This window comes from Salvelinus alpinus, chromosome 13, assembly GCF_045679555.1.
Source record: "Salvelinus alpinus chromosome 13, SLU_Salpinus.1, whole genome shotgun sequence".
Taxonomy (NCBI): Eukaryota; Metazoa; Chordata; class Actinopteri; order Salmoniformes; family Salmonidae; genus Salvelinus; species Salvelinus alpinus.
The window spans coordinates 11,580,697-11,604,439 of NC_092098.1; the positions used below are offsets into that span (position 1 = coordinate 11,580,697).

At 41.5% G+C, this 23,743-nt stretch overlaps 1 protein-coding gene across 4 annotated transcripts; it reads left to right on the forward strand.

The window, feature by feature from the left end:
- The first annotated feature begins 1,339 nt into the window (after window positions 1-1,339).
- LOC139537067 (LRRN4 C-terminal-like protein) lies at window positions 1,340-21,048 on the forward strand. 4 transcript variants are annotated; one of them, XR_011667459.1, is made up of 3 exons: window positions 1,340-1,438; window positions 19,824-20,033; window positions 20,629-21,048. XR_011667459.1 is itself a non-coding variant. In XM_071337928.1 (2 exons), exon 2 carries the CDS (start codon window positions 14,765-14,767, stop codon window positions 15,509-15,511), a length of 747 nt encoding a protein of 248 aa, XP_071194029.1. In that variant the 5' UTR covers window positions 10,831-10,931; window positions 14,760-14,764; the 3' UTR covers window positions 15,512-15,934. The 4 variants fall into 4 exon arrangements, 1 of the variants encoding a protein (XP_071194029.1); XR_011667457.1 differs by lacking the exon at window positions 1,340-1,438 and adding an exon at window positions 10,774-10,931; XR_011667458.1 differs by lacking the exon at window positions 1,340-1,438 and adding an exon at window positions 19,252-19,390.
- The last annotated feature ends 2,695 nt before the right edge of the window (window positions 21,049-23,743 follow it).

The window sequence follows — 23,743 nt, forward strand, 5'->3', positions numbered from 1 at the left end:
GAAAGAGAGAGAGCTGAGCGAGAGGTGGTAGATAGAGGATATGTTAGTTGACATAGTGCTTTATACTGCTCTCTCCCTGGCAGTACTCAAAATCAGCCTCCTTAGCTCTCCACCGCATAACTGTGCTGTGCCGCTGGTTGCCATGGTAACCAAGCTCCTCATATTAGCAGTAAAAAGGAAATTATTTTAGGCCTTTTGTTTGCTTTTCTCCCATTTAACTCCTCTTTTTAATAAACACACCAATCAATAGGATCTAAGGAGAGAGGATTAACCGGTATGTTGAATGTACAAATCTGTTCTTTATGCAGAACATGATGACATCTAGTGGTAGGATAATCATGAGAACGCTGGTACATCCATGAGTCAGTAACGCTCATAAAGGATACTGAAGGTCTTTCCTATACTAACTAGTAAAACACATACTATTGCTATATCTCTGATTTGTTTGAACAAAATACTAATTATTTATGATTGTGACCTGGGGTCTACAATGCAGTAAATTATGTTCTTTATGAGAAATTAGTACATTTGAATTGATCATTTATTCTTAGTAAACATTTTAAACATTTCAAATGTCGCTGTTAGAGTGACTGTTTCCTCTTGGAATTGGTGAGGTCACTTGGCTACTCACCATGAGACAGCACTATGGAAGTGGTTCGCGTTAGAAGAGAGACAAAAGAGATAAACAGCCCTAAACCGCACAGGAAGTCAGAGCAGGATAGAATGCCTGAGGATCCGTTTTCCACAACATTGATTCAGAGGGGTTGGGTTAAATGCACAATTTTGGTTGAATGCATTAAGTTGTGCAACTGACTAGGTATCCCCTTTCCCTATCCCTTCCCCTCCATCCATGCCAGGATTTCCTATGTGGAGGCACTCAGTCTGCTGAGTGACATGTCTCTGGGAGGGCCAGCTGTGTGCCCCTGAGTGGCCCACCCGGGGATCCAGTCTAAACCTGCTCTGCTCAGCTGGACAGAGCTCTGAGGGTAGAGTTACACTGAAAAGCCCTCCCAGAAACCATGTGACCATGTCATTACGGGGCTCCGACTCTCAGGGGCCAGGGACAGGGGTGGGAAGGTTAAAGAACGTTCTCTGAAAGCTGTGTACCACTACTTTTATCGTATTCATTCCATAAGTAGCAGTGAAGCACACATCTACCAAATAGCGGAGATCATTTGATATCTGACAGAAATAATATTATCAATTGAAGTTTCCAGTCTTGTGTATTGATGAGTTGATTTGAACGTCTGCCAAAGACGCGGAACTCCCTCAGCCCATTAGCTGGCGTTTCCATGGTGACTAGTGAGTAAGAAGCCGTGGGGCCAACGCCTTCAAATTGGGGCTACGGTCTATGCTGAAGAGGTGGATAGAAAAGCAGGTGTCAGATACAACACTGTAACTCTCCCTCACTGATGTGTGCAGAGCGTGACGCTTTCCGGTGAGCATGAATCCAATTTCATTTTAATTCGATTTATTACTCTTTTTTTACGGCACAAATTGTATATTTGCTCCATGACTTCTCATTGCCTTGTAGGAGCATGTTTCTGCAATCACAATACCTGTCATGACATTGTTCTGCATGTTGAAAGCTGCAGGTGACATCGCCGAGCCATGTGGGGCTTTATGTAACATAGAGCCAAAGTCCGTCACTTTATGGCTGTGATGTCATGTGTGTGGTTATTCAAAATCGTAAGGCATTCCATAATATTTGCATTATGGAATGCCTCTGAAAACGATACATCACAGAGCCCCGGTGTTCAAAAGCTTTCATTCCCCCTAAGTCCTTTTTCCTCCCTCTGTACGGCTTTGATGTGTGCATTTGTAGTGTTCATAATTAGTTGAGCTAATATCTAATTAGCCATAGGTTTTTTTCTTGTTATTCTCTCATCACCGCTAACTGGTGACTAAAGAGACACCAGGAGGTCGTATACTGAACTACATACAGAAATGTTACACACTGCAAGTGCAGATAGACAAACATGCAGATCAACACTGAAGCTGCTGACCTCTTGTCCCTGTCCCTCTCTCAGTGACTGATCACACAGTCTCAGTCTGATGTCAATCCATTCCAAATGGTAGCTGTGGTTTTTGTGGCCTGCACCGGCACACACCAGGAATGAGCTCTGGAATTTGTTTTTAAGACCCAGTGCAGTCAAAAACGTGAATTTCCTTCTCACTCAGACAACTCCCAGACACTCCTAGCTTGAGAAATATGTTGTTGTTTTTACCATTCATTGAAAACTCACGATAACATACTTAATTGTTACCCAATCAATTATTTGATGTTGAGATAAAACAGCTGCATTGGACCTTTAAGTGTAGCTGCATCGCTGTTGCTGTAAGGAGTGGACTTCAGCTCAATGTTCTCTTGACGTTTTCCAGGGTGTCAGAGCAGTGAGTCAGGGAGTCAGTGTGTGTGGGGCTCATTGGAGTGATTCAACTTGACTGAACTAGGTAAGACTGGAGGCTGGAGCCTGTCAACATGCATCCCTGTTGATCCACTGCAATCAATAAACAGATCAGCAGCTACAATAACAGTCCACCTCTCCTGTCTAACTCTGTGAACTAACACTAACTGAACAATGAACAGTGTGCAAATTACTCTGACAGAGAAACACCTGATCAAAACTCTACCCCAGTCTTGACTAATCCTTCAGACTTAACATTGACTGGTTGCATTACTCACATCTGGGAGTGTCTACTGTCTTAGCTGTTCTTACTGTTCGCATTCAGATTGAGTGTAATTCTAAAGCAAATTAAACCCTATATAAAGCACTGTGTATGTGATGAAGCAATGTCTGGCCTATGTTTATGGAGAGGAGTGTGTTTCTATGACAGCTTGTGTATCCCACCCTGTTGAGCATCTCCTCTTCCTGTCAGGCTACTCACATCAATCTGCAGTATTAACTAGCAATGTTGGTGAAGCTACTCTGAAATATACAGTTTACCAGGCTGCTGATTGTTTCACACTGGAAGAAGTTAAGCTACACTTTAGCTGAAAAAGTAGATCACTACATCCAAACAACTTCGTGAAAACATATCATATGTAAATCTGAAATGTGAGAAAATGCAAATTGCAAGGACAGATCACTTTGGGGTCAGATGTTAACAGCATGTGTAATTGAGCCTATTAAACACAAAAACAAGAAGTATACAAAAACAAGAATAAGGTGGGTCTGATGCCAAAAAAGAAAGGAAATTATTGCCTACTTCACCCATATTTTCTTTTCGTTTTGCAAAAAGAGTAGTGTGTAGTTCCAGTAGTTAGCTACACAGCTGCATGGCAACAAAGTAACTAACTACTGAAAACACTACCTCGATTTGAATTGAATTCAACTACCACCAAGTTACTGCAAAATGTAGTTACATTACTAGTTGAACTACATGTAGTTCACTACTCCTCAACACTGTTCGCTAGTAACCTAGTGGTTACCCATTTCTCGCTAAAGAAAATAGCCCTACTGAACACACACTGAGACAAGTGATGATAGAATTGAGAGGACTTTGACAGGGGAAAGTGTGTAGATTAGGGCGCTGCTATGTTCCTAGCAACCTCTCAGAAATGCAATATAGGAAATATGGGCTGGTTTTCCCGACAGCTGGTCCCGGCCCGTATTACCACACAATGTAACTGTAAACAGATGTGGAGAGAGGAGGGAGGGACTAATAGAGATGGAGAAAGGAAGGAGTGCAGAGAGGAAGGGGATGTGGAGCAGAAAGGGCCGGCCCTAGCCTTTTGGGCAAAACATTTTAGTGTCCCCCCTCTTGACAGCAGAGAGAACATTTGAAGTTTTAAAGTTAATTTCCTGCAATTCTACACATTTTGCCATGGGGTATAAAGAAAATGTTGCACGTTTTCTGCAGTTCTACACATTTTCCTACGGTGAGTAGAGATAACTTTGAAATTTTATAAAACATTTCAGGTACTGTAATTCTACTCATTTTGTCATGGGGCAGAGTGAGAAAATTTCCGTTTTACAGCTAATTTCCTGCAATTCTACCCATTTGCCATGACTTATGCCATGTTAAGGATATCTGAGTTAAAGTGACTAACAAAATCAATGGGCCCCCCCTGGAGGTCAGAGCCCCTGGGCATGTGACCTGCATGCCCAGTCAGTATTTAACCATGATTACTTCACATTTAGAAGGCTGGCTAGGCTAACTGGCAAATCAAAACATTGTTAGCTGACATGGCTAATAGAGTGACTGTTAGTGACATAAGATAAAAAACTGCTGATGCACAACATTTCCAACTTGCAGCTTGTGTATTCAGTAAGCTGAGACCCTGACAGAGTTCCTAAAAGAAAAAGAGGATCGGGGCCTGAGGCCCCTAAGTGACCGCTTATGCCTGAAACCGGCCCTGGGAGCAGATGAGCAGAGAGAGGAAGGAAGGATGAGAGCAAAGCGCATAGTGTTATAAAACTGAGGCAGGGAGAGGTGGAAGCTGGCACTGACAGTCTTGACATGACTGCTAACATGCCAAAGTAAGCTCCAGAAAAAAAGTCCACCTCACAACCCTTCAGAAAGTGTAGGCCTATTCATGTAGAACACTGGTGTGCTGAGCTCAGAGCATAATGACGTGCTAATACGGTTTATTGAGGTTGACCTTTGGAATCCACATTTACAGAGCCTTTAGAAAGAATTCACACGTCTTTACTTTTTACACATTTGTTGTGTTAAAGCCTGAATTAAAAATTGATTACGTTTAGATTTTTTTGTCACTGGCCTACACACAATACCCTACAATGTCAAAGTAGAATTATGTTTTTCAAAATTTTGACAAAGTAATTACAAAATAAAGATGAAATATCTTGAGTATTCAACCCCTTTGTTATGGCAAGCCTGAATAAGTTCAGGAGTAAAAATGTGCTTAACAAGTCACACACAGTTGAAGTCGGAAGTTTACATACACCTTAGCCAAACACATTTAAACTCAGTTTTTCACAATTCCTGACATTTAATCCTAGTAAAAATTCCCTGTCTTAGGTCAGTTAGGATCACCACTTTATTTTAAGAATGTGAAATGTCAGAATAATAGTAGAGTGAATTATTTATTTCAGCTTTTATTTCTTTCATCACATTCCCAGTGGGTCAGAAGTTTACATACACTCAATTAGTATTTGGTAGCATTGCTTTTAAATTGTTTAACTTGGGTCAAATGTTTCGGGTAGCCTTCCACAACAAGTTGGGTGAATTTTGGCCCATTCCTCCTGACAGAGCTGGTGTAACTGAGTCAGGTTTGTAGGCCTCCTTGCTCGCACACGCTTTTTCTATAGGATTGAGGTCAGGGCCTTGTCATGGCCACTCCAATACCTTGACTTTGTTGTCCTTAAGCCAATTTGCCACAACTTTGGAAGTATGCTTGGGGTCATTGTCCATTTGGAAGACCCATTTGCGACCAAGCTTTAACTTCCTGACTGATGTCTTGAGATGTTGCTTCAATATAATTGACATCATTTTCCTCCCTCATGATGCCATCTATTTTGTGAAGTGCACCAGTCCCTCCTGCAGCAAAGCACACCCACAACATGATGCTGCCACCCCTGTGCTTCACGGTTGGGATGGTGTACTTTGGCTTGCAAGCCTCCCCCTTTTTCCTCCAAACATAACGATGGTCATTCTGGCCAAACAGTTCTATTTTTGTTTCATCAGACCAGAGGACATTTCTCCAAAAAGTACAACCTTTGTCCCCATGTGCAGTTGCAAACCGTCGTCTGGCTTTTTTTTATGGCGGTTTTGGAGCAGTGGCTTCTTCCTTGCTGAGCGGACTTTCAGGTTATGTCGATATAGGACTCGTTTTACTGTGGAAATAAATACTTTTGTACCCGTTTCCTCCAGCATCTTCACAAGGTCCTTTGCTGTTGTTCTGGGATTGATTTGCACTTTTCGCACCAAAGTACATTAATCTCTAGGAGACAGAACGCGTCTCCTTCCTGGTTTGGAAATTGCTCCCAAGGATGAACCAGACTTGTGGAGGTCTACACATTTTTTCCTAAGGTCTTGGCTTATTTCTCTTGATTTTCCCATGATGTCAAGCAAAGAGGCACTGCGTTTGAAGGTAGGCCTTGAAATACATCCCCAGGTACACCTCCAATTGATTCAAATGATGTCAATTAGCCTATCAGAAGCTTCTAAAGCCATGACATAATTTTTGGGAATTTTCCAAGCTGTTTAAAGGCACAGTAACTTAGTGTATGTAAACTTCTGACCCACTGGAATTGTGATACAGTGAATTATAAGTGAAATAATCTGTCTGTAAACAATTGTTGGGAAAATTACTTGTGTCATGCACAAAGTAAATGTCCTAACCGACTTGACAAAACTATCGTTTGTTAACAAGAAATTTGTGGAGTGGTTGAAAAACGAGTTTTAATGACTCCAACCTAAGTGTATGTAAACTTCCGACTTCAACTGTATTAAGTTGCATCGACTTTGTGTGAAATAATAGTGGTTAACATGATTTTGAATGAATACCTCATCTCTATACCCCACACATACAATTATCTTTCTGTATAGAACTTTGTGACATCTGCTGATGTAAAAAGGGCTTTATAATTACATTTGATTGATTGATCTGTAATTGAGCTCAGTCGAGTAGTGAAATTCAAACACATATTCAACAACAAAGACCAGGGAGGTTTTCCAATGCCTCGCACAGAAGGGTAGATGGGTAAATTACACTTTGGATGGTAGGTCAATACACCCAGTCACTACAAAGATACATGCGTCCTTCCTAACTCAGTTGCTGGAGAGGAAGGAAACCGCTCAGAGATTTCACCATGAGACCAATGGTGACATTAAAACAGTTACAGTTTAATGGCTGTGATAGGAGAAAACTGAGGATGGATCAACAACATTGTAGTTACTCCACAATACTAACCTAAATTACAGAGTGAAAAGAGGGAAGCCTGTACAGAATAAAAATATTCCAAAACATGCATCCTGTTTGCATGAAGGCACTAAAGTAATACTGCAAAAAATGCGGCTAAGAAATTAACTTTATGTCCTGAATACTATGTGCTTTGTTTGGTGCAAATACAATCCAACACACAGTATTACTGAGATCCACTCTCCATATTTTCAAGCATAATTGTGGCTGCATTATCTTAGCAGTATGCATGTAATCATTAAGGACTGGGGGAGTTTTTCAGGATAAAAAAGAAACGGAATAGAGCTAAGCACAGGCAAAATCCTAGAGGAAAACCTGGTTCAGTTTGCTTTCCACCAGACACTGAGAGATTCATTCACCTTTCAGCAGGACAATAGCCTAAAATACATGGCCAAATCTACACTGGAGCTGTTTACAAAGAAGACAGTGAATGTTTCTGAATGACCAAGTTACGGTTTTGACTTAAATCTACTTGACAATCTATGACAAGATCTGAAAATGGTTGTCTAGCAATGATCAACAACCAATTTGACAGAGCTTGAAGAATTCTGAAAATAATAATAATGGCACAATCCAGGTGTGGAAAGCTCTTAGAGACTTACCCAGAAAGACTCACAGCTTTAATCGCTGCCAAAGTTGCTTCTACAAAGTATTGACTCCAGGGTGTGAATATTTATGTAAATTGGATATTACTGTATATAATTTTCAATAAATATGCCGAAATTTCTAAAAACGTGTTTTCACTTTGTCATTATGGGGTATTGTGTGAGAGAAAAAAATCGATTTAATCCATTTTGAATACAGGCTGTAACACAATAAAATGTGTAATAAATCAAGGGGTATGAACACTTTCTGAAGGCACTGTAACTGATGTTTTTGTTTACAGTTGCTGACTAGAACAGTGTCTCTAGAACAGTGTCTCTCATTGCAGGCACCAAAGAACAGAGGAAGAGGGCATGGGACAACTGGGATCATATGTAACCATTCTAAAGCCCTTAATCCTTCATAGTCTCACAGAAATTTCATTTTCACCAGTTATGTATTTTCACATCGCAATTCTTACAAAAACACTGTCATTTGGCTCTGCAATCTCAGCCCCTACATTCCCTAAGGGCCTATGCAACTTCCAAAGTTTGAAAAGTTACTATTTACTATTTGTATCAACAATGTTAATATTACACTGAATAAATCCAACATGAGGAACTTCTTCCTAATATTCAATTCCACACCCCTGTTTGCCCTCAGGACAGCCTCAATTTGTCAGGTCACGGACTCTACTCAAAAACATTCCAAAGGGATGCTGGCCAATGTTGACTGTATGTAATCTCCAGTTGTGTCAAGTTGGCTGGATGTCCTTTGGGTGGTGGACCATTCTTGATATACAAGGGAAACTGTTGAGCATGAAAAACCCAGAAGCATTGCAGTTCTTGACACAGACCAGTGCGCCTGGCATCTCAAGGATTAAAAATCCTTCTTTAACCTGTCGCATCCCCTTCATCTACATTAGTCTGGGTACTCAGATTAATATAATAGTTTGATTAAAACATTTACATGCTTTGCAAGAACAACTTCCCTAATAATACTGTTTACATGCACACATCTGAAATCAGGCACTCTGATAAATACACAAAATGGCCAATCAAAATAAACGTTCTACCATGTTATTTTAGGAAGCATATTTGATTCTGAGTTCAGACATATAAAGTTTGTGTAAGTGACATCAATAAGGGATCCTAGCTTCACCTGGATTCACTGGGTTAGTCTATGGGTGCGGTTCAAACACTTAAAAGACACACCCTATCCCCTCAGCCCTCAAATTAAGTGGACACTTCTGATGACGTATCATGACGTCTGACGAGAACATGCAGGGCAAGGGGCAAGGCAGAAAGGTATGGGGGGTGATAAGAGACATATATAAGCCTAGGCAACCGTACCACTTGACATGACATGATACCAGCGCCTTACTAATGTCTGCGTGATGCCTGCGTCGTGTGTTAATGAAAGTCATAATGTGCATCTTTTATATTCATATTAATTAAATCTCAACCATAAATGTTAGAAACATACAATTTGTCCCCCTGGAAATTCTGGAAATTCGTCACTCGTTCATCCCGCGATGATTGTGTTTCAGCCACCGGTAGCTTGTGGGTGCTTTATATTCGCTTCAGTCAATTATGAGTGTGTCTACTTATAATTATATAATTATTAATATACTCCTACTGTATGATAGCTAGCAAATTAATTAGCTAACTAACGTTAGCCTGCATAGCTGGAACTTCTGAAGAATATTTTTTTTTTCTTTCTAGAATTTCCAAAAGATAACCAAACAGAAACATATTTACTTGTTACGAGACGTATTTGTGCCGTCATGTGCATTAGTAGCACAATTTCTAACTTATTTGCATTCGATTTTACTTACACTTGTATGTTGACTTCTCCATTGATGTTGTTTTTAAGTTTTCGCAGACTTTTCTTAGCGGATGTACAATCGTAGTGAATTGAATTATGGGGAGTTTCAGGCCCGGAGTGAACATCATTGTACTCTCGCAAAGCCAACTAAAAATGAGGGCTGACGGGCTTATGTTGCAAACTTCCCTTGCTTGGCTAATCATTTGGACCGCCCGCCAAGATGGCGACGGGGATTCCACCAAGGGCATAAGGCGAGGGTAAGTGGACAAGGGTGTGTCTTTTAAGTGTTTGGACCGCAACCTATGTCATGGAAAGAGCCGGTGTTCTTAATGTTTTGTACGCTCAAACCTGGGTCTGTAGTGACGCCTCTAGCACTGTGATGCAGTGCCTTAGACCTCTTAGGCCTATTTTAATAATATATTGCAGAGGTGACAGCCTATCAGAAGATTGGAGGTGTGGCTTATGGGAGACGTGCCTTTCATGTAATTATTTTTGGCCAGCCATTAGAGTAAACGTTTGTACACTGCAGATTTTTTTTTCTTTAGTGTTTATACATAGTACATGTTAGTGAAGGTTTGTGGGAGGAACTGTAGGAGGAGAGGCTCATTGTAATGGCGTCACTACAGACCCAGGTTTGATCTCGGCTGTATCACAACCGGCCGTGATCGGGAGTCCCATAGGGCGGTGCCAATAGGCCCAGTGTCTTCTAGACACCTTTACTTGTAAGAGTGTATAGGGGCATTAGTTAACATTTTGGTTTTGTGTTTTTTTATAGAACAATGCCAAAATATAGAAGAAAACAATACACTCAACCTGATTGGATATTCTACCTTAATCCTTCTCTTGGTCCAGCTTGTGCAACTGTTTCAAAGTGTTGCTTTGTTTGACAGTTAAGCTCAGCCTCTCTTCAGTGGAAATAATTAAGTATTCTATTCTGTTGAGCTTTGATTTCAGAGCGGCAGGTTGGCAAGTCCAGTCAAGTTATTTGGTGATCTGACCTCGTTCAAACCCTGAACACTTGCCTCCTCCATGTTTGATGACAGCATGTGCATGTAGAACATTCTTAACCAGCCAGTGTTTGGGACAGTCATACAGCCAGTAAAGGGGGAGAAGGAGAGGTGAACCATTGAGGGGAAGGGTTCGGTGGCACTGACGCGTGTCTGAGGGTGAGAGATGTGTGTGAATCAGCCTGGGCAGCAGACAGAATCACCCCCAACCATTCACTGTGCTCCAGCCCTGACAGGCAGAAAGAGCCTTATTAATGAACAGGGCCTGCTCTGAAAAAAACTGCACATGCCAATGGAATGTAATAGGAGTTAATGTGGTAGTTACCTCACATACAGGGGCAGCAAGTGAGAGGCACACACACACACATTGCCAAACCCCCATGGAACAGAGAGAGAGGTGCAGCGGGAAGAGAGGGATAGTGATAGAGCAAACGGGGGGGGGTGGTAGAGAAAGCAGAGAAGGGTGGATGGGGGAGGGAGAAAAGAAGGAGGTGATTGTTGGGGAGTTAGGAAGAATGTATAAAACGAGGGCCAGAGAGAAGGGGAGAGAGTCACTGAACAGAAAGAGAGAGAAGAAACATTGGTGGCAAGATTTCGAAAGCAATAAAGGACTATCGAAAAATCAGGTAAACTGATATTTTTATGAATATGAATCAATCTAAAATGATTGTCTAGTCCTTATTCTATGTGAATTACTAAAGAAAACATTTCTACAATGTGTTGAAGTCTATTGACACACATCTAACTCTGTGACTACTGGCATACAGTTGGGTTGGGTTGTCTCGCGCTCCCTGTTAGTGTGGTTCTACTGAACCTTACCTATGGTTGTTTGGTGTGTGCTGCTTGCTGTTAGATTAGTATGTTTATTCATCCATACTTGTTTATTTAGGGAATCTGTCAGGTAGATATATTTGTATAGAATCATGGGGAGATTGCACTGGCAGCTCTGCTGTAAGTGGGAGCAGCTGACAGGGCTGTTCTGTGTGCTGGGTGTGTAAAGCCTGGCTCGAACCCACTGTGCAGATTTATTCCTCAGTGCTTCAATGTTCCCAAAATGTTCAACATAAAAGGGCAGCTGTGTGTGAAGAACTTTTGTACAGTATGGTCATACTGTATGATGAAAATTAAACTAAAGGATCATGAATAACATAAAACTTGATGTTACATTTCTACCTTGTTTTCCATTCATGGAGGCTGGGGATTCATTGTGGGATTGGGTCTGTTTTTTTTTTACATTACAAAGCTTTGGGTTTCAGATTAGCATATTGGTGTTTTAAATCCAAAATGATGGTGGTGCCAGTAACCACTTCCACATTCATGTTTTAGCAGACAATCGTATCCAGAGGAATTAGGGTTAAGTGCCTTGCTCAAGGGCACAGACAGATTTTGTAACTTGCCGGCCCAGGGATTCGAACCAGCTACCTTTTGGTTACTTGCCCAACTCTCTTAACTGCTAGGCTACCAATCGCCCTGTGTCAATCTACGCTGGTCTGATTTATAAAAAGGGTTGAGGGAAATAAATTATCATGTGCGATATCCCATACAGCACGTGAAATCAAGCATTCTTCACAAATGTAAGAATAACAACACATTTGGAATGTATACAGAACCAGTCAAAAGTCTGGACACACCTACTCATTCATGGGTTTTTCTTTATTTTTACTATTTTCTACATTGTAGAATAATAGTGAAGGCATCAAAACTATGAAATAACACATATGGAATCATGTAGTTACCAAAAAAGTGTTAAACAAATCAAAATATATTTTAGATTCTTCAAAGTAGCCACCTTTTGCCTTGATGACAGCTCTCAACCAGCTTCATGAGGTAGTCACCTGGAATGTATTTCAATTAACAGGTGTGCCTTGTTAAAAGTACATTTTAACAAGACATGAAAGTCAGTCAATCCGGAAAATTTTAAGAACTTTCAAAGTTTCTTCAAGTGCAGTCGCAAAAACCATCAAGCGCTATGATGAAACTGTCTCTCATGAGGATCGCCACAGGAACGGAAGACCCAGCGTTACCTCTGCTGCAGAGGATAAGTGCATTAGAGTTACCAGCCTCAGAAATTGCAGCACAAATAAATGTTTCACAGAGTTCAAGTAACAGACATCTCAACATCAACAGTTCAGAGGAGACTGCGTAAATCAGGCCTTCATGGTCGAATTGCTGCAAAGAAACCACTGCTAAAGGACACCAATATGAAGAGACTTGCTTGGGCCAAGAAACACAAGCAATGGATATAAGACCGGTGGAAATCTGTCCTTTGGTCTGATGAGTCCAAATTTGAGATTTTTGGTTCCAACCGCCGTGTCTTTGTGAGACGCAGAGTAGGTGAACGGATTATCTTTGCATGTGTGCTTCCCACCAAAAAGCATGGAGGAGGAGGTGTGCCGGTGTGAGGGTGCTTTGCTGGTGACACTGTATGTAATTTATTTAGATTTCAAGGTACACTCAACCAGCATGGCTAGCACAGCATTCTGCAGCGATACGCCATCTCATCTGGTTTGTGCTTAGTGGGACTATCGTTTGTTTTTCAACAGGACAATGACCTAACACACCTCCAGAATGTGTAAGGGCTATTTGACCAAGAAGGAGAGTGATGGAGTGTTGCAACAGACAACGTGGCCTCCACAATCACCCAACCTCAACCCAATTGAGATGGTTTGGGATGAGTTAGACCACAGAGTGAAGGAAAAGCAGCCAACAAGTGCTCAGTATACAGTTGAAGTCGGAAGTTTACATACACTTAGGTTGGAGTCAATTAAACTCGTTTTTCAACCACTCCACAAATTTCTTGTTAACAAACTATAACTTTGGCAAGTCTGGTTCATCCTTGGGAGCAATTTCCAAATGCCTGAAGGTACCACGTTCATCTGTACAAACAATAGTACGCAAGTATAAACACCATGGGACCACGCAGCCGTCATACTGTCAGGAAGGAGACGCGTTCTGTCTCCTAAAGATGAACGTACTTTGGTGCGAAAAGTGCAAATCAATCCCAGAACAACAGCAAAGGACCTTGTGAAGACGCTGGACGAAACAGGTACAAAAGTGTCTATATCCATAGTAAAACGAGTCATATATCAACATAACCTGAAAGATGCTGGAGGAAACAGGTACAAAAGTATCATTATCCACAGTCCTATATCGACATAACCTGAAAGGCCGCTCAGCAAGGAAGAAGCCACTGCTCCAAAACCGCCATAAAAAGCCAGACAACGGTTTGCAACTGCACATGGGGACAAAGATTGTACTTTTTGGTGAAATGTCCTCTGGTCTGATGAAACAAAAATAGAACTGTTTGGCCATAATGACCATCATTATGTTTGGAGGAAAAACGGGGAGGCTTGCAAGCCAAAGAACACCATCCCAACCGTGAAGCACGGGGGTGGCAGCATCATGTTATGGGGGTGCTTTGCTGCAGGAGGGACTGGTGCACTTCACAAAATAGATGGCATCATGAGGAATGAAAATTATGTGGATATATTGAAGCAACATCTCAAGACATCAATCAGGAAGTTAAAGCTTGGTCGCAAATGGGTCTTCCAAATGGACATTGACCCCAAGCATACTTCCAAAGTTGTGGAAAATGGCTTAAGGACAAAAAGTCAAGGTATTGGAGTGGCCATCACAAGGCCCTGACCTCATCCTATAGAAAATGTGTGTGCAGAACTGAAAAAGCGTGTGTGAGCAAGGAGGCCTACAAACCTGACTCAGTTACACCAGCTCTGTCAGGAGGAATGGGCCAAAATTCCCTCAACTTGTTGTGGGATGCTTGTGGATGGCTACCAGAAACATTTGACACAAGTTAAACATGTTAGAGGCAATGCTACCAAATACTAATTGAGTGTATGTACACTTCTGACCCACTGGGAATGTGATGAAAGAAATAAAACCTGAAAGAAATCATTCTCTACTATTATTCTGACATTTCACATTCTTAAAATAAAGTGGTGATCCTAACTGACTTAAGACAGGGGATTTTTACTCTGATTAAATGTCAGGAATTGTGAAAAAATGAGTTTAAATGTATTTGGCTAAAGTGTATGTAAACTTCCGACTTCAACTGTATGTGGGAACTCCTTCAATACTGTTGGAAAAGATTCCATGTGAAGCTGGTTGAGAGAATGGCAAGAGTGTGCAAAGCTGTTATCAAGGCAAAGGGTGGCTACTTTGAAAAATATTAAATATATTTTGATTTGTTTGACACTTTTTTGGTAACTACATGATTCCATATGTGTTATTTCATAGTTTTGATGTCTTCATTATTATTCTGCAATGTAGAAAATAGTAAAAATAAAGAAAAACCCTTGAATGAGTAGGTGTGTCCAAACTTTTGACTGGTACTGTACAGATATACATACAGATGTATGTCTCCATCCGAATACCTTTCATAAGCAGATCCTTTGTCAAACCCTCTCTAATGGAGTGTTATTTTCTATCATCTTCAGATACCATGTCTGCCAATAAGGATTGTCCACCTCCACTGATAATCATCTTACTGGCCCTTCTTAATGGCTCCTCCTCCTTTGCCGCACCTTCTGACGTCTCATGGACCAACCACACAGCCACCCTGCCTCTGAGGCCAAACGGAGACACTTACGACCTGTTGCAGCTCCACTCAGACGACTACTACGATACATTTACGGATCCACCCAGTCACCCCCCACCTGCCCCCTCACAGGGCACCAATCCTCAACCCTGTGACTATGACCCCTGCCGGGAGCAACAGCCTCCCTGTTCCCAGCTAGCAGCCTCCAGCGGCTGCCTGTGTCCGGGGGTGAGTGGGCCCCATGCGGCCCCAGAGGCTCCCTACCTGAAGAGACTCTCTATGGACGGTTCAGGAGTTGTGGTTCAGTGGTGTGCACCATTGTCTTTCGTGACCCATTATAAGGTGGTGGTGGGTGCGCTGGAGCCCTTGGTGTTTGGTGTAGACCAGAGGAGTGGTACTGTGATGGGGATGGGGCAGGGGGCAGAGGTGTGTGTGGTGGCGGTGAATTATGTTGGAGTCAGTGAGCGTCAGGAGGGGTCCTGTACGATGTACGAGCCCCCTGGGGACAGCAGTGTGGCCCTCAAAGCTGGGCTGATCGGAGGGTCCCTGGGGCTCCTGTTGCTCCTCTCACTGGCTGTCCTGCTCTGGAGGCACAGGGCTCGGAGAAAAGCAGATGCCAGGATCACCCAGGCCACAGAGGAAACACTATGAGAGGACTGAGGGTGGGCTATGGTAGAGGTTGACTCAGGGGTGGCTATCTAGGGCTGAGAATAGAGACATTTTATTCCTACTCTTATGGTTAAAAATAAAAGCTATGCAGGAAGGCTCTTTAGTCATAAGTGTCACACCAAGTTGACAGATATTTAGGAGACCTCATGAGCTCTCCTAACGAGTTAAGAGTTACCAGCAGATGTCTTGATAATAGAACAATGCAGTGAGTCAGTGGTTCCTCCTACGCCACATGCAATTGCTTTGGAGTTGTTAAAAGACTGTTTTGATATTTCTATGTGATCAATCCATAAATAATCTAGACCTACATGCAACAGTACCTCTCGCGCTTTTGACAATGATTTCACATGAGGCCTATTTCACAAATACTTAGGCTCATAAATAAACATGTTTTTCTTTCAATTATTTAACTACCTACATCATGTTATTTCAAGTTATCCATTTGGAGAGCAACATCACCTTGAATTTTAGGACTCCTTTAGGTATTAAAAAAATATCTATATAAAACATTGAATTCGGCCTTTACTACTCAAGCCCATAGAAAGGCATTGAATAACACATTCATGAATGTTAAAAAGACAATTAAAAAATATCTTATAAAGAATACAGTTTTGAAGTGTCTATCTAGGAGATATAAGAAAGCTCAGGAAATACACTACATGGTCAAAAGTATGTGGACACTCAATAAATCAGTCAATGAATCAAATGTATTTATAAAGCCCTTTTAAATCAGCAGATGTCACAAAGTGCAATACAGAAACCCAGCCTAAAACCCCAAACAGCAAGCAATGCAGATGTAGAAGCACGGTGGCTCGGAAAAACTCCCTAGAAAGGCAGAAACCTAGCAAAAAATCTAGAGAGGAACCAGGCTATGGGGGTGGCCAGTCCTCTTCTGGCTGTGCCTGGTGGAGATTATAAGAGTACATGGCCATTTAAGGCCAGATTGTTCTTCAAGATGTTCAAACGTTCATAGATGACCAGCAGGGTCAAATAATAATCACAGTGGTTGTAGCGGGTGCAACAGGTCAGTACCTCAAGAGTAAATGTCAGTTGAGACAACTGTACAATCATCAAGATTAATTGTCAGATCCAACAGCAGATCTCTTTGTTTCTTGGGACCTAGAACTAGCATCTCTGTTTTGTCCGAGTTTAAAAGCAAAACATTTGCCGCCATCCACTTCCTTATGTCTGAAACACAGGCTTCCAGGGAAGACAATTTTGAGGTTTCACCATGTTTCATCGAAATGTACAGCTGTGTGTCGTCCGCATAGCAGTGAAAGTTGACATTGTGTTTCCGAATGAACTCACCAAGAGGTAGAATATATAGTGAAAACAATAGTGGTCCAAAAATGGAACCTTGAGGAACGCTGAAACTTACCATTGATTTGTCAGGGGGCAAACCATCCACAGAGACAAACTGATCTCTTTCAGACAGAGGCAAGAACATGTCCGTGTAGATCACTTAAGGTTTCTAATCTCTCCGAAAGAATGTGGTGATCGATGGTGTCAAATCAGCATTAAGGTCTTGGAGCACGAGGACAGATGTAGAGCCTTGGTCTGGCGCCATTAAAAGGTAATTTACCACCTTCACGAGTGCAGTCTCAGTGCTATGATGGGGTCTAAAACCAGACTGAAGCATTTCGTATATACATTATTTGTCTTCAGGAAGGCAGTGAGTTGCTGCACAACAGCTTGTTCAAAACATTTTGAGATGAATAGGAGATTCGAATAGGCCGACAATTTCCAGGTCAAGGTTTGGCTTTTTCAAGAAAGGCTTTATTACTGACACTTTTAGTGAGTTTGGTACACATCTGGTGGATGTGTTATTATGTTCAACATAGGGGGGCCAAGCACAGGAAGTAGCTCTTTCAGTAGGTTAGTTGGAATAGGGTCCAGTATGACGGTTTGACGGTTTAGAGGCCATGACTATTTTCATGAATATGTCAAGAGATACAGGATTTAAAAAACTTGAGTGTCTCCATTGATCCAGGTCCTGGGAGTTCTGTGCAGACTCAGGACAACTGAGCTTTGGAGAAATACAAAGATTCAAAGTGGAGTCTGTAATGATCGTGATCTTTTTATCGAAGAAGTTAATGAATTTATCACTGCTGAAGTGAAAGCTATCCTCTTTTGTTGAATGCTGCTTTTTAGTTAGCTTTGCGACAGTATCAAACATTTATTTAGGATTGTTCTTATTCTCCTCAATTAGGTTGGAAACATAGGATGATCGAGCAGCAGTGAGGGCTCTTCGATATTGCACAGTACTGTCTTACAAGCTAGTCGGAAGACTTCCAGTTTGGTGGCGCGCCATTTCCTTTCCAATTTTCTGGAAGCTTGCTTCAGGGCTCGGTATTTTCTGTATACCGGGAAGCAAATGTCTTGTGACAAATATTTTTTGTTCTTAGGGGATCGACTGCATCTAGGGTATTACGCAAAGTTAAATTAAGATCCTCAGTTAGGTGGTTAACCGATTTTTGTACTCCGACGTCCTTGGGGATTAGGATATTGAATTTGAATTGAATATTTTTGAATTTATAATGCACAAATTTAATCATTCAATTCCTAAATTGAACTTCTATTTCATGATTTGAAACTGAATTGAATAAATATTGCATTCAGAATAAAATTATATTTCAATTTAATTCAATATTCAAATTCAATATTTATATATTCAGTTTCAATATGGTAGATATCGCAGTCATTTTCTGTGTATCAAGTTTACAAACCATTATTTCAAGTTGACCAAAGTTTCATAATTTCTCAGATCCATTCAGATACAGTTTTCAAATTCAGTTTCTAAATTCAGTTTCTAAATTCATATTCAAAACTGCTCACAACATCTGGGTACTTTGACAGCCAGGAAAAGTAGAAGAACAATGATAAATCTTACTCCCTACACTCGGGCTCCCGAGTTCCGCAGCGGTCACATGCTGACCAGACTGGACACGTCGCGTGCACGAGCGTCGCAAAATAAATTTAGAAATCTATCTTTTTCAATTATTGCACACACACTGCTCGCGCCCGCTAACGAGCGTCTGCGATGCCAAGGGCTAACACGGAACCCAAACCGTCTGCGCGCGTGCGCCATCGTGCGCTATCGTGCATACATTTATTTTGTCCCACTACACCAAACACACAGGTTAAAATATCAAAACAAATTTGGGGACAGGTCGAAAAGCATTAAACATGTATGGAAATTTAGCTAGTTAGCTTGCACTTGCTAGCTAATTTGTCCTATTTAGCTAGCTTGCTGTTGCTAGCTAATTTGTCCTGGGATATAAACATTGAGTTGTTATTTTACCTGAAATGCACAAGGTCCTCTACTCTGACAAATTAATCCACACATAAAACGGCAGACCGAATCGTTTCTAGTCATCTCTCCTCCTTCCAGGCTTTTTCATCGTTGAACTTATATGGTGATCGCATCTAAACTTTCATAGTATTACCAGACTACCGGCAAAACAGTTCGTCTTTCAATCACCCACGTGGGTATTACCACGAGGAGGAGATGGCATTGGCATGAGGAGATGGCACTTCGGTACCTGCTTCTATAAACCAATGAGGAGATGGGAGAGGCAGGACTTAACGGATCTGCGTCAGAAATAGAAAGGAGTTCTATTTTAGCCCTTGGCATCGCACGCGAGCAGTGTGGGTGCAATAATTGAATAACATGGATTTCAAAATTTATTTTGCGACGCTCGCGCACGCGACGTGTTCGGTCTGGTCAGCATGTAAAATAGAACTCCTTTCTATTTCTGACGCAGATCGCGCTGAAAGTCCTGCCTCTCCCATCTCCCATTTTATGTTTAATTTAAATTCATCAGAGGAACCAAAACGGCACAAAACAGGCTTCTTATGAAGGTATGTAACTAGCTGTGCTAGCAACTGTTTACCCCATACCATGGCCTGGTTAGCCATATCCAGATGTTGAGATGTGTTAACATGCGGCCATACAGTAACATATGAACACTGTTTTTTTGCAACCAGGCTGTGCCCTGCCTCCTAGAGTTTGTTTAACAGACAAATAAAGATACATACTCCAACTCAGTTTAAAGTGGGGAAAAGTAGTACAAAAAAATGTGACATCCTCCAACAGCTACATAATTTGGGCAGCTGTAAAGACCAATAAGCTTGAAAATTTGCTGACACTTGTTAAATAATAGTCAGATGAATCTAACCAAGCCAACCCCCTATGTATGTTAATTTGGTTGCTGATTCAGCCTCTCCAACTAGTGTGTGTGTGTGTGTACATAAAATATTATAATTATATATTTTTTCTTCTCCTTCGCCACAGCTGCAGATGTAAAGGACAAATTTTGCGTCATGATTAATCTACAACAGGCAAGTCAAGTAGATGGAGGTCTGTCGACGGTCAGACGCGGAGGCTGATGCTGCTTACACTCTACGACGGGTACACTTCACCCATCTGGACTTCCTGGGGGACACTTTTAGACCATGGTAAAGCTAGGACAATATGGCCACACCATCTCCAACTACAAGACCAGTAAGTGTTCCTTGTCAAAAATCCCAAGGTTTACACCAGTGTCTCAACCCATTCCAAGGGGACCAAATAACCAAGCAGCTGAACAGTCAGTCATTCCTTATCCTCTGCTTCCACCTTGTGGTGCATTTATTTATATATCATTTACGTCGCTTTACAATAAGATTGACAAGCTAAGATGGAGGCTTTGAGTTATGATTTCATTAAAGCTGAGATCTGCAAAAGGTGAAACAGCATCACTAGTCGCTTCAGGTGCATTTCCTATTGTTATGTTCATCAAACAGAGGAGAGAAGCATCCGGAGTTGTGGCAAAAAAAAAAGTTATAGTCCGTACTCTGCTGTTCTATCAGTGTGCAATGATGTACAATGATGTCCAGGGGGGGAAAAACAGGGTTTCTTTGTTTAAAGTAACATCTTTGTTATAATATCGCAAACGGAAATGGCAGTTTCACACCACAACTTATTTAAATCCGACCCTTGAAGTCCTCTAAGAATGTATTGACAAACACGGATTTAGATCATGTGATTAAACTACTGTTATAAGATGCCTTTAGAAAAAAAAGTATTTGACACAAACATCATTTGTTTTGCTTTTCAGGAACATGATAAAATGTACAATGAGCCCAGAAGACACACCCCCCTCAGTGCAACCATCAGTCCAAGCCCCAATGGACCAAGCACAAAGTGGGTCAAGTCCAGATGGAGAGACACCCCAGTCCTCCAGAAGGAGATTCCATCCCAGTGGGAATAATCAGGCAAAGAAGGAGGTATATGCCAAAGTTCTTGCTTACCTACGAGAACCAGCACCCACAGCCACAGAGTCTGATCCATCTGCAGTTTCTGGGATGCTACCAAGACTTCAATTGATGGCCAAAAGTAGACATCCAGCAACTGCTGCTAAAGTATATTTTTCAAGATTTAAATAGCGAGTGAGAATTGAGAGAGCAGAGATATTGAAATGGTGAATTATGTTTGTATGTATTCATTGTGCATACATTATTAAATCGATTAACCTACAGTTCTGACTCATTACGCTATACTTTTTTATTTTAATGATAATGGATAAGTAACAATAAAATAATGCATGAGATGGAATTCAATAGATAATCAATATAGGCTACAAAAAGTTGACATGCTAGTTTCTGAAACAATTAGGGCTACAGCAAGATGGTGTTAAAGTGTGACAATGATTATCGGAAAAGGTTCCACTGCCAGCTGACTGCACCCTCAGGCGAGTTGAAGTAGTCCTTGTTCTCGTCTCTGAAATTCTTGGCTTCACTGGTGTAGTTATTGCTGGAACCTACCCTGATATCCAACATGGACTCGGTAGGAGCCTTGGGGTGCCACTGGCTGGCACCACCACTGCCTGGCACCACCACTTCACTGCTCACTTGTTCCCTGTACAACTGGAGGTGAGTTCAAATCCAAGTATTTGTGGAATTTGATGTGTGCTTGGGGTTATTATCTTGCTGGAAGATCCACTTGCGGCCAAGTTTCAGCCTTGGCAGAGGCAACCAGATTGTTGGCTAAAATATCCAGGTACTGGGTAAAGTTTGAGGGTGTACGTTGTTGTAATTGTGATGGCAACCACGTTCCCAATTCTCCAGAGTGTCCGGTTTGGGTAAAGGAGTATGAAGTGGCAAAGGTCAGGGCTATACAGCAGGTCTCCTACACAGAGGCACGTGAAATAGTTGGAGTGAGTGGAGCTGAAGATGTGGCTGTGGATGCTCCGCAGACCGTGGACATTCAGTGTTGTTCAACAGTCGAGGGAAACTAATATGCTGATTTTGAAGAAGGTGGGTGTTATGGTGTTTATTGGGCATGTGATTAATTGTACTGCACAAAGGAACAAAAAGTCTAACAAACGAGACATAACAGTATCTGCTGCTCAAAGCTGTTTGGGTTGTCAGGACTTCACTGCCGAAACATGGTAAAGAATACTGTCTGAAGATGCTCTTCTTTCTCAGGCCCCAGAGCCTGTAGGGATGGGCGTTGGCAGTTGAATCTGAAAAAAGGAGTACATTGGATTTAATTATTTGGGCTGGTATACAGCCAAAACAGTATCTGGCGGCCAGGGTTGGGGAGTAACGGATTACATGTAAGGGATTACAAAAACTGGTAAATGTAATCCGTTACGTTACTAACAAAAATATTGTGAACTGATTACAGATACTTTTGAAAAACTAGATTACTTCGAAGATTACTTTTCAATTCAGAAATGATGTTTGCGAAAAAACATATTTGACACTTCTGTTTTTTTATGACATTCAAATCAACATTGAGAAAAGGCGCAAATGTAAGTTTGTTCCACGTGATCGTGTCTGACCCCAAGTCAGATGATACACCAAATGTGTTTGATGGATCGCGGGAAAAGAGCAGGAAGAGGCTTTTGTAGGCTACAGACCAAGCTACGTCTTCCAATGGTGCGACTGCTGTCGGCGTCCAAAGATTATCCAATTTCAATAAACGCTTGGATGTAAGGATGAGAGCAGTGTAGTCTACGGAGATACGGATATCACTTATTGATATGTACATAGCGCATTGGTGTGACTCACACTGCTGCTCTCTCATTTAGCTATTTGCGCCTAACGGGTTGTTGTGGATGGCTGTTCAGAACTCGAAATGTGTATTTGAACTCGATGGTTAAATTCAAGAAGTTTAAGCTGCCTATCAATGCTTGTTTTTGAAACTAGTGAACAGCCAGTGAAAAATGCGCTCTTGCAACAGCTGTATAGTGCGGATCCCAGCCTGTGGAATAAAAGTGGGGCTTTTATTGCGCAATCTAATTCATTCTGATAACAAAAAAAATTCCGTAGGCCTAATGGACATGCTCAAACTCGCACACTTTTGAGAGACTTAAAGTGCCAATCTGCAGTTGCTCCATCCATTTTTGTATTTATAAATTATATATATTAATGTAAAGATAATTTAATCATATTATATGTAGTAGAAAGCGATGGGTTGGAAGAAGCCTACACAACCAACACATAAAGTAAAATGTAACATCCATATGGCCAGCTATGTAAACTTTATCCTGTAATAGATGTTGTTCAATTGGTAACGAACATTTTTGTCTTCTGACACGCTGCCCAAACCGGACGCGTCGCGTGCGCGAGCATTGCAAAATAAATGTACACATACATGTTATTCAATCATTGCACCCACACTGCTCGTGCACGCCAACGAGCGTCTGCGTTGCCAGGCTCTAAAATAGAAGTTGCTTCTATTTGTGACGCAGAATGAGATGCAAGTCCTGCCTCTCCCATCTCCTCATTGGCTTTTAGAAGCATATATCCACGTGCCATCTCCTCATTGGTTATACCCATGTGGGTGATTGAAAGATGAACTGAGGTCGGTTGTGGTAATACACCTTATTATGAAAGTTAGTTGCCAATCTCCATATAAAGTCCAAAGAAGAAGCCTGGAAGGAGGAGAAATGACTAGACATGATTCGGTTGACTGTTTTTATGTGTGGATTAGTTGTTGGAGTAGAGGACCTTGTGCATTTCAGGTAAAATAACAACTCAATGTTTATATCCCAGGACAAATTAGCTAGAAACTGCAAGCTAGCTAGCTAAATTGCCATAAATGTTTCATGCTTTTCGACCTGTCCCCAAATTAATATAATTGGTTCAGAGTTTGTTTTGGATATTTCAACCTGCATGTCGTGATCGTGTTTGGTGTGGGGGGACAATCAATTCGCGCATGATGGC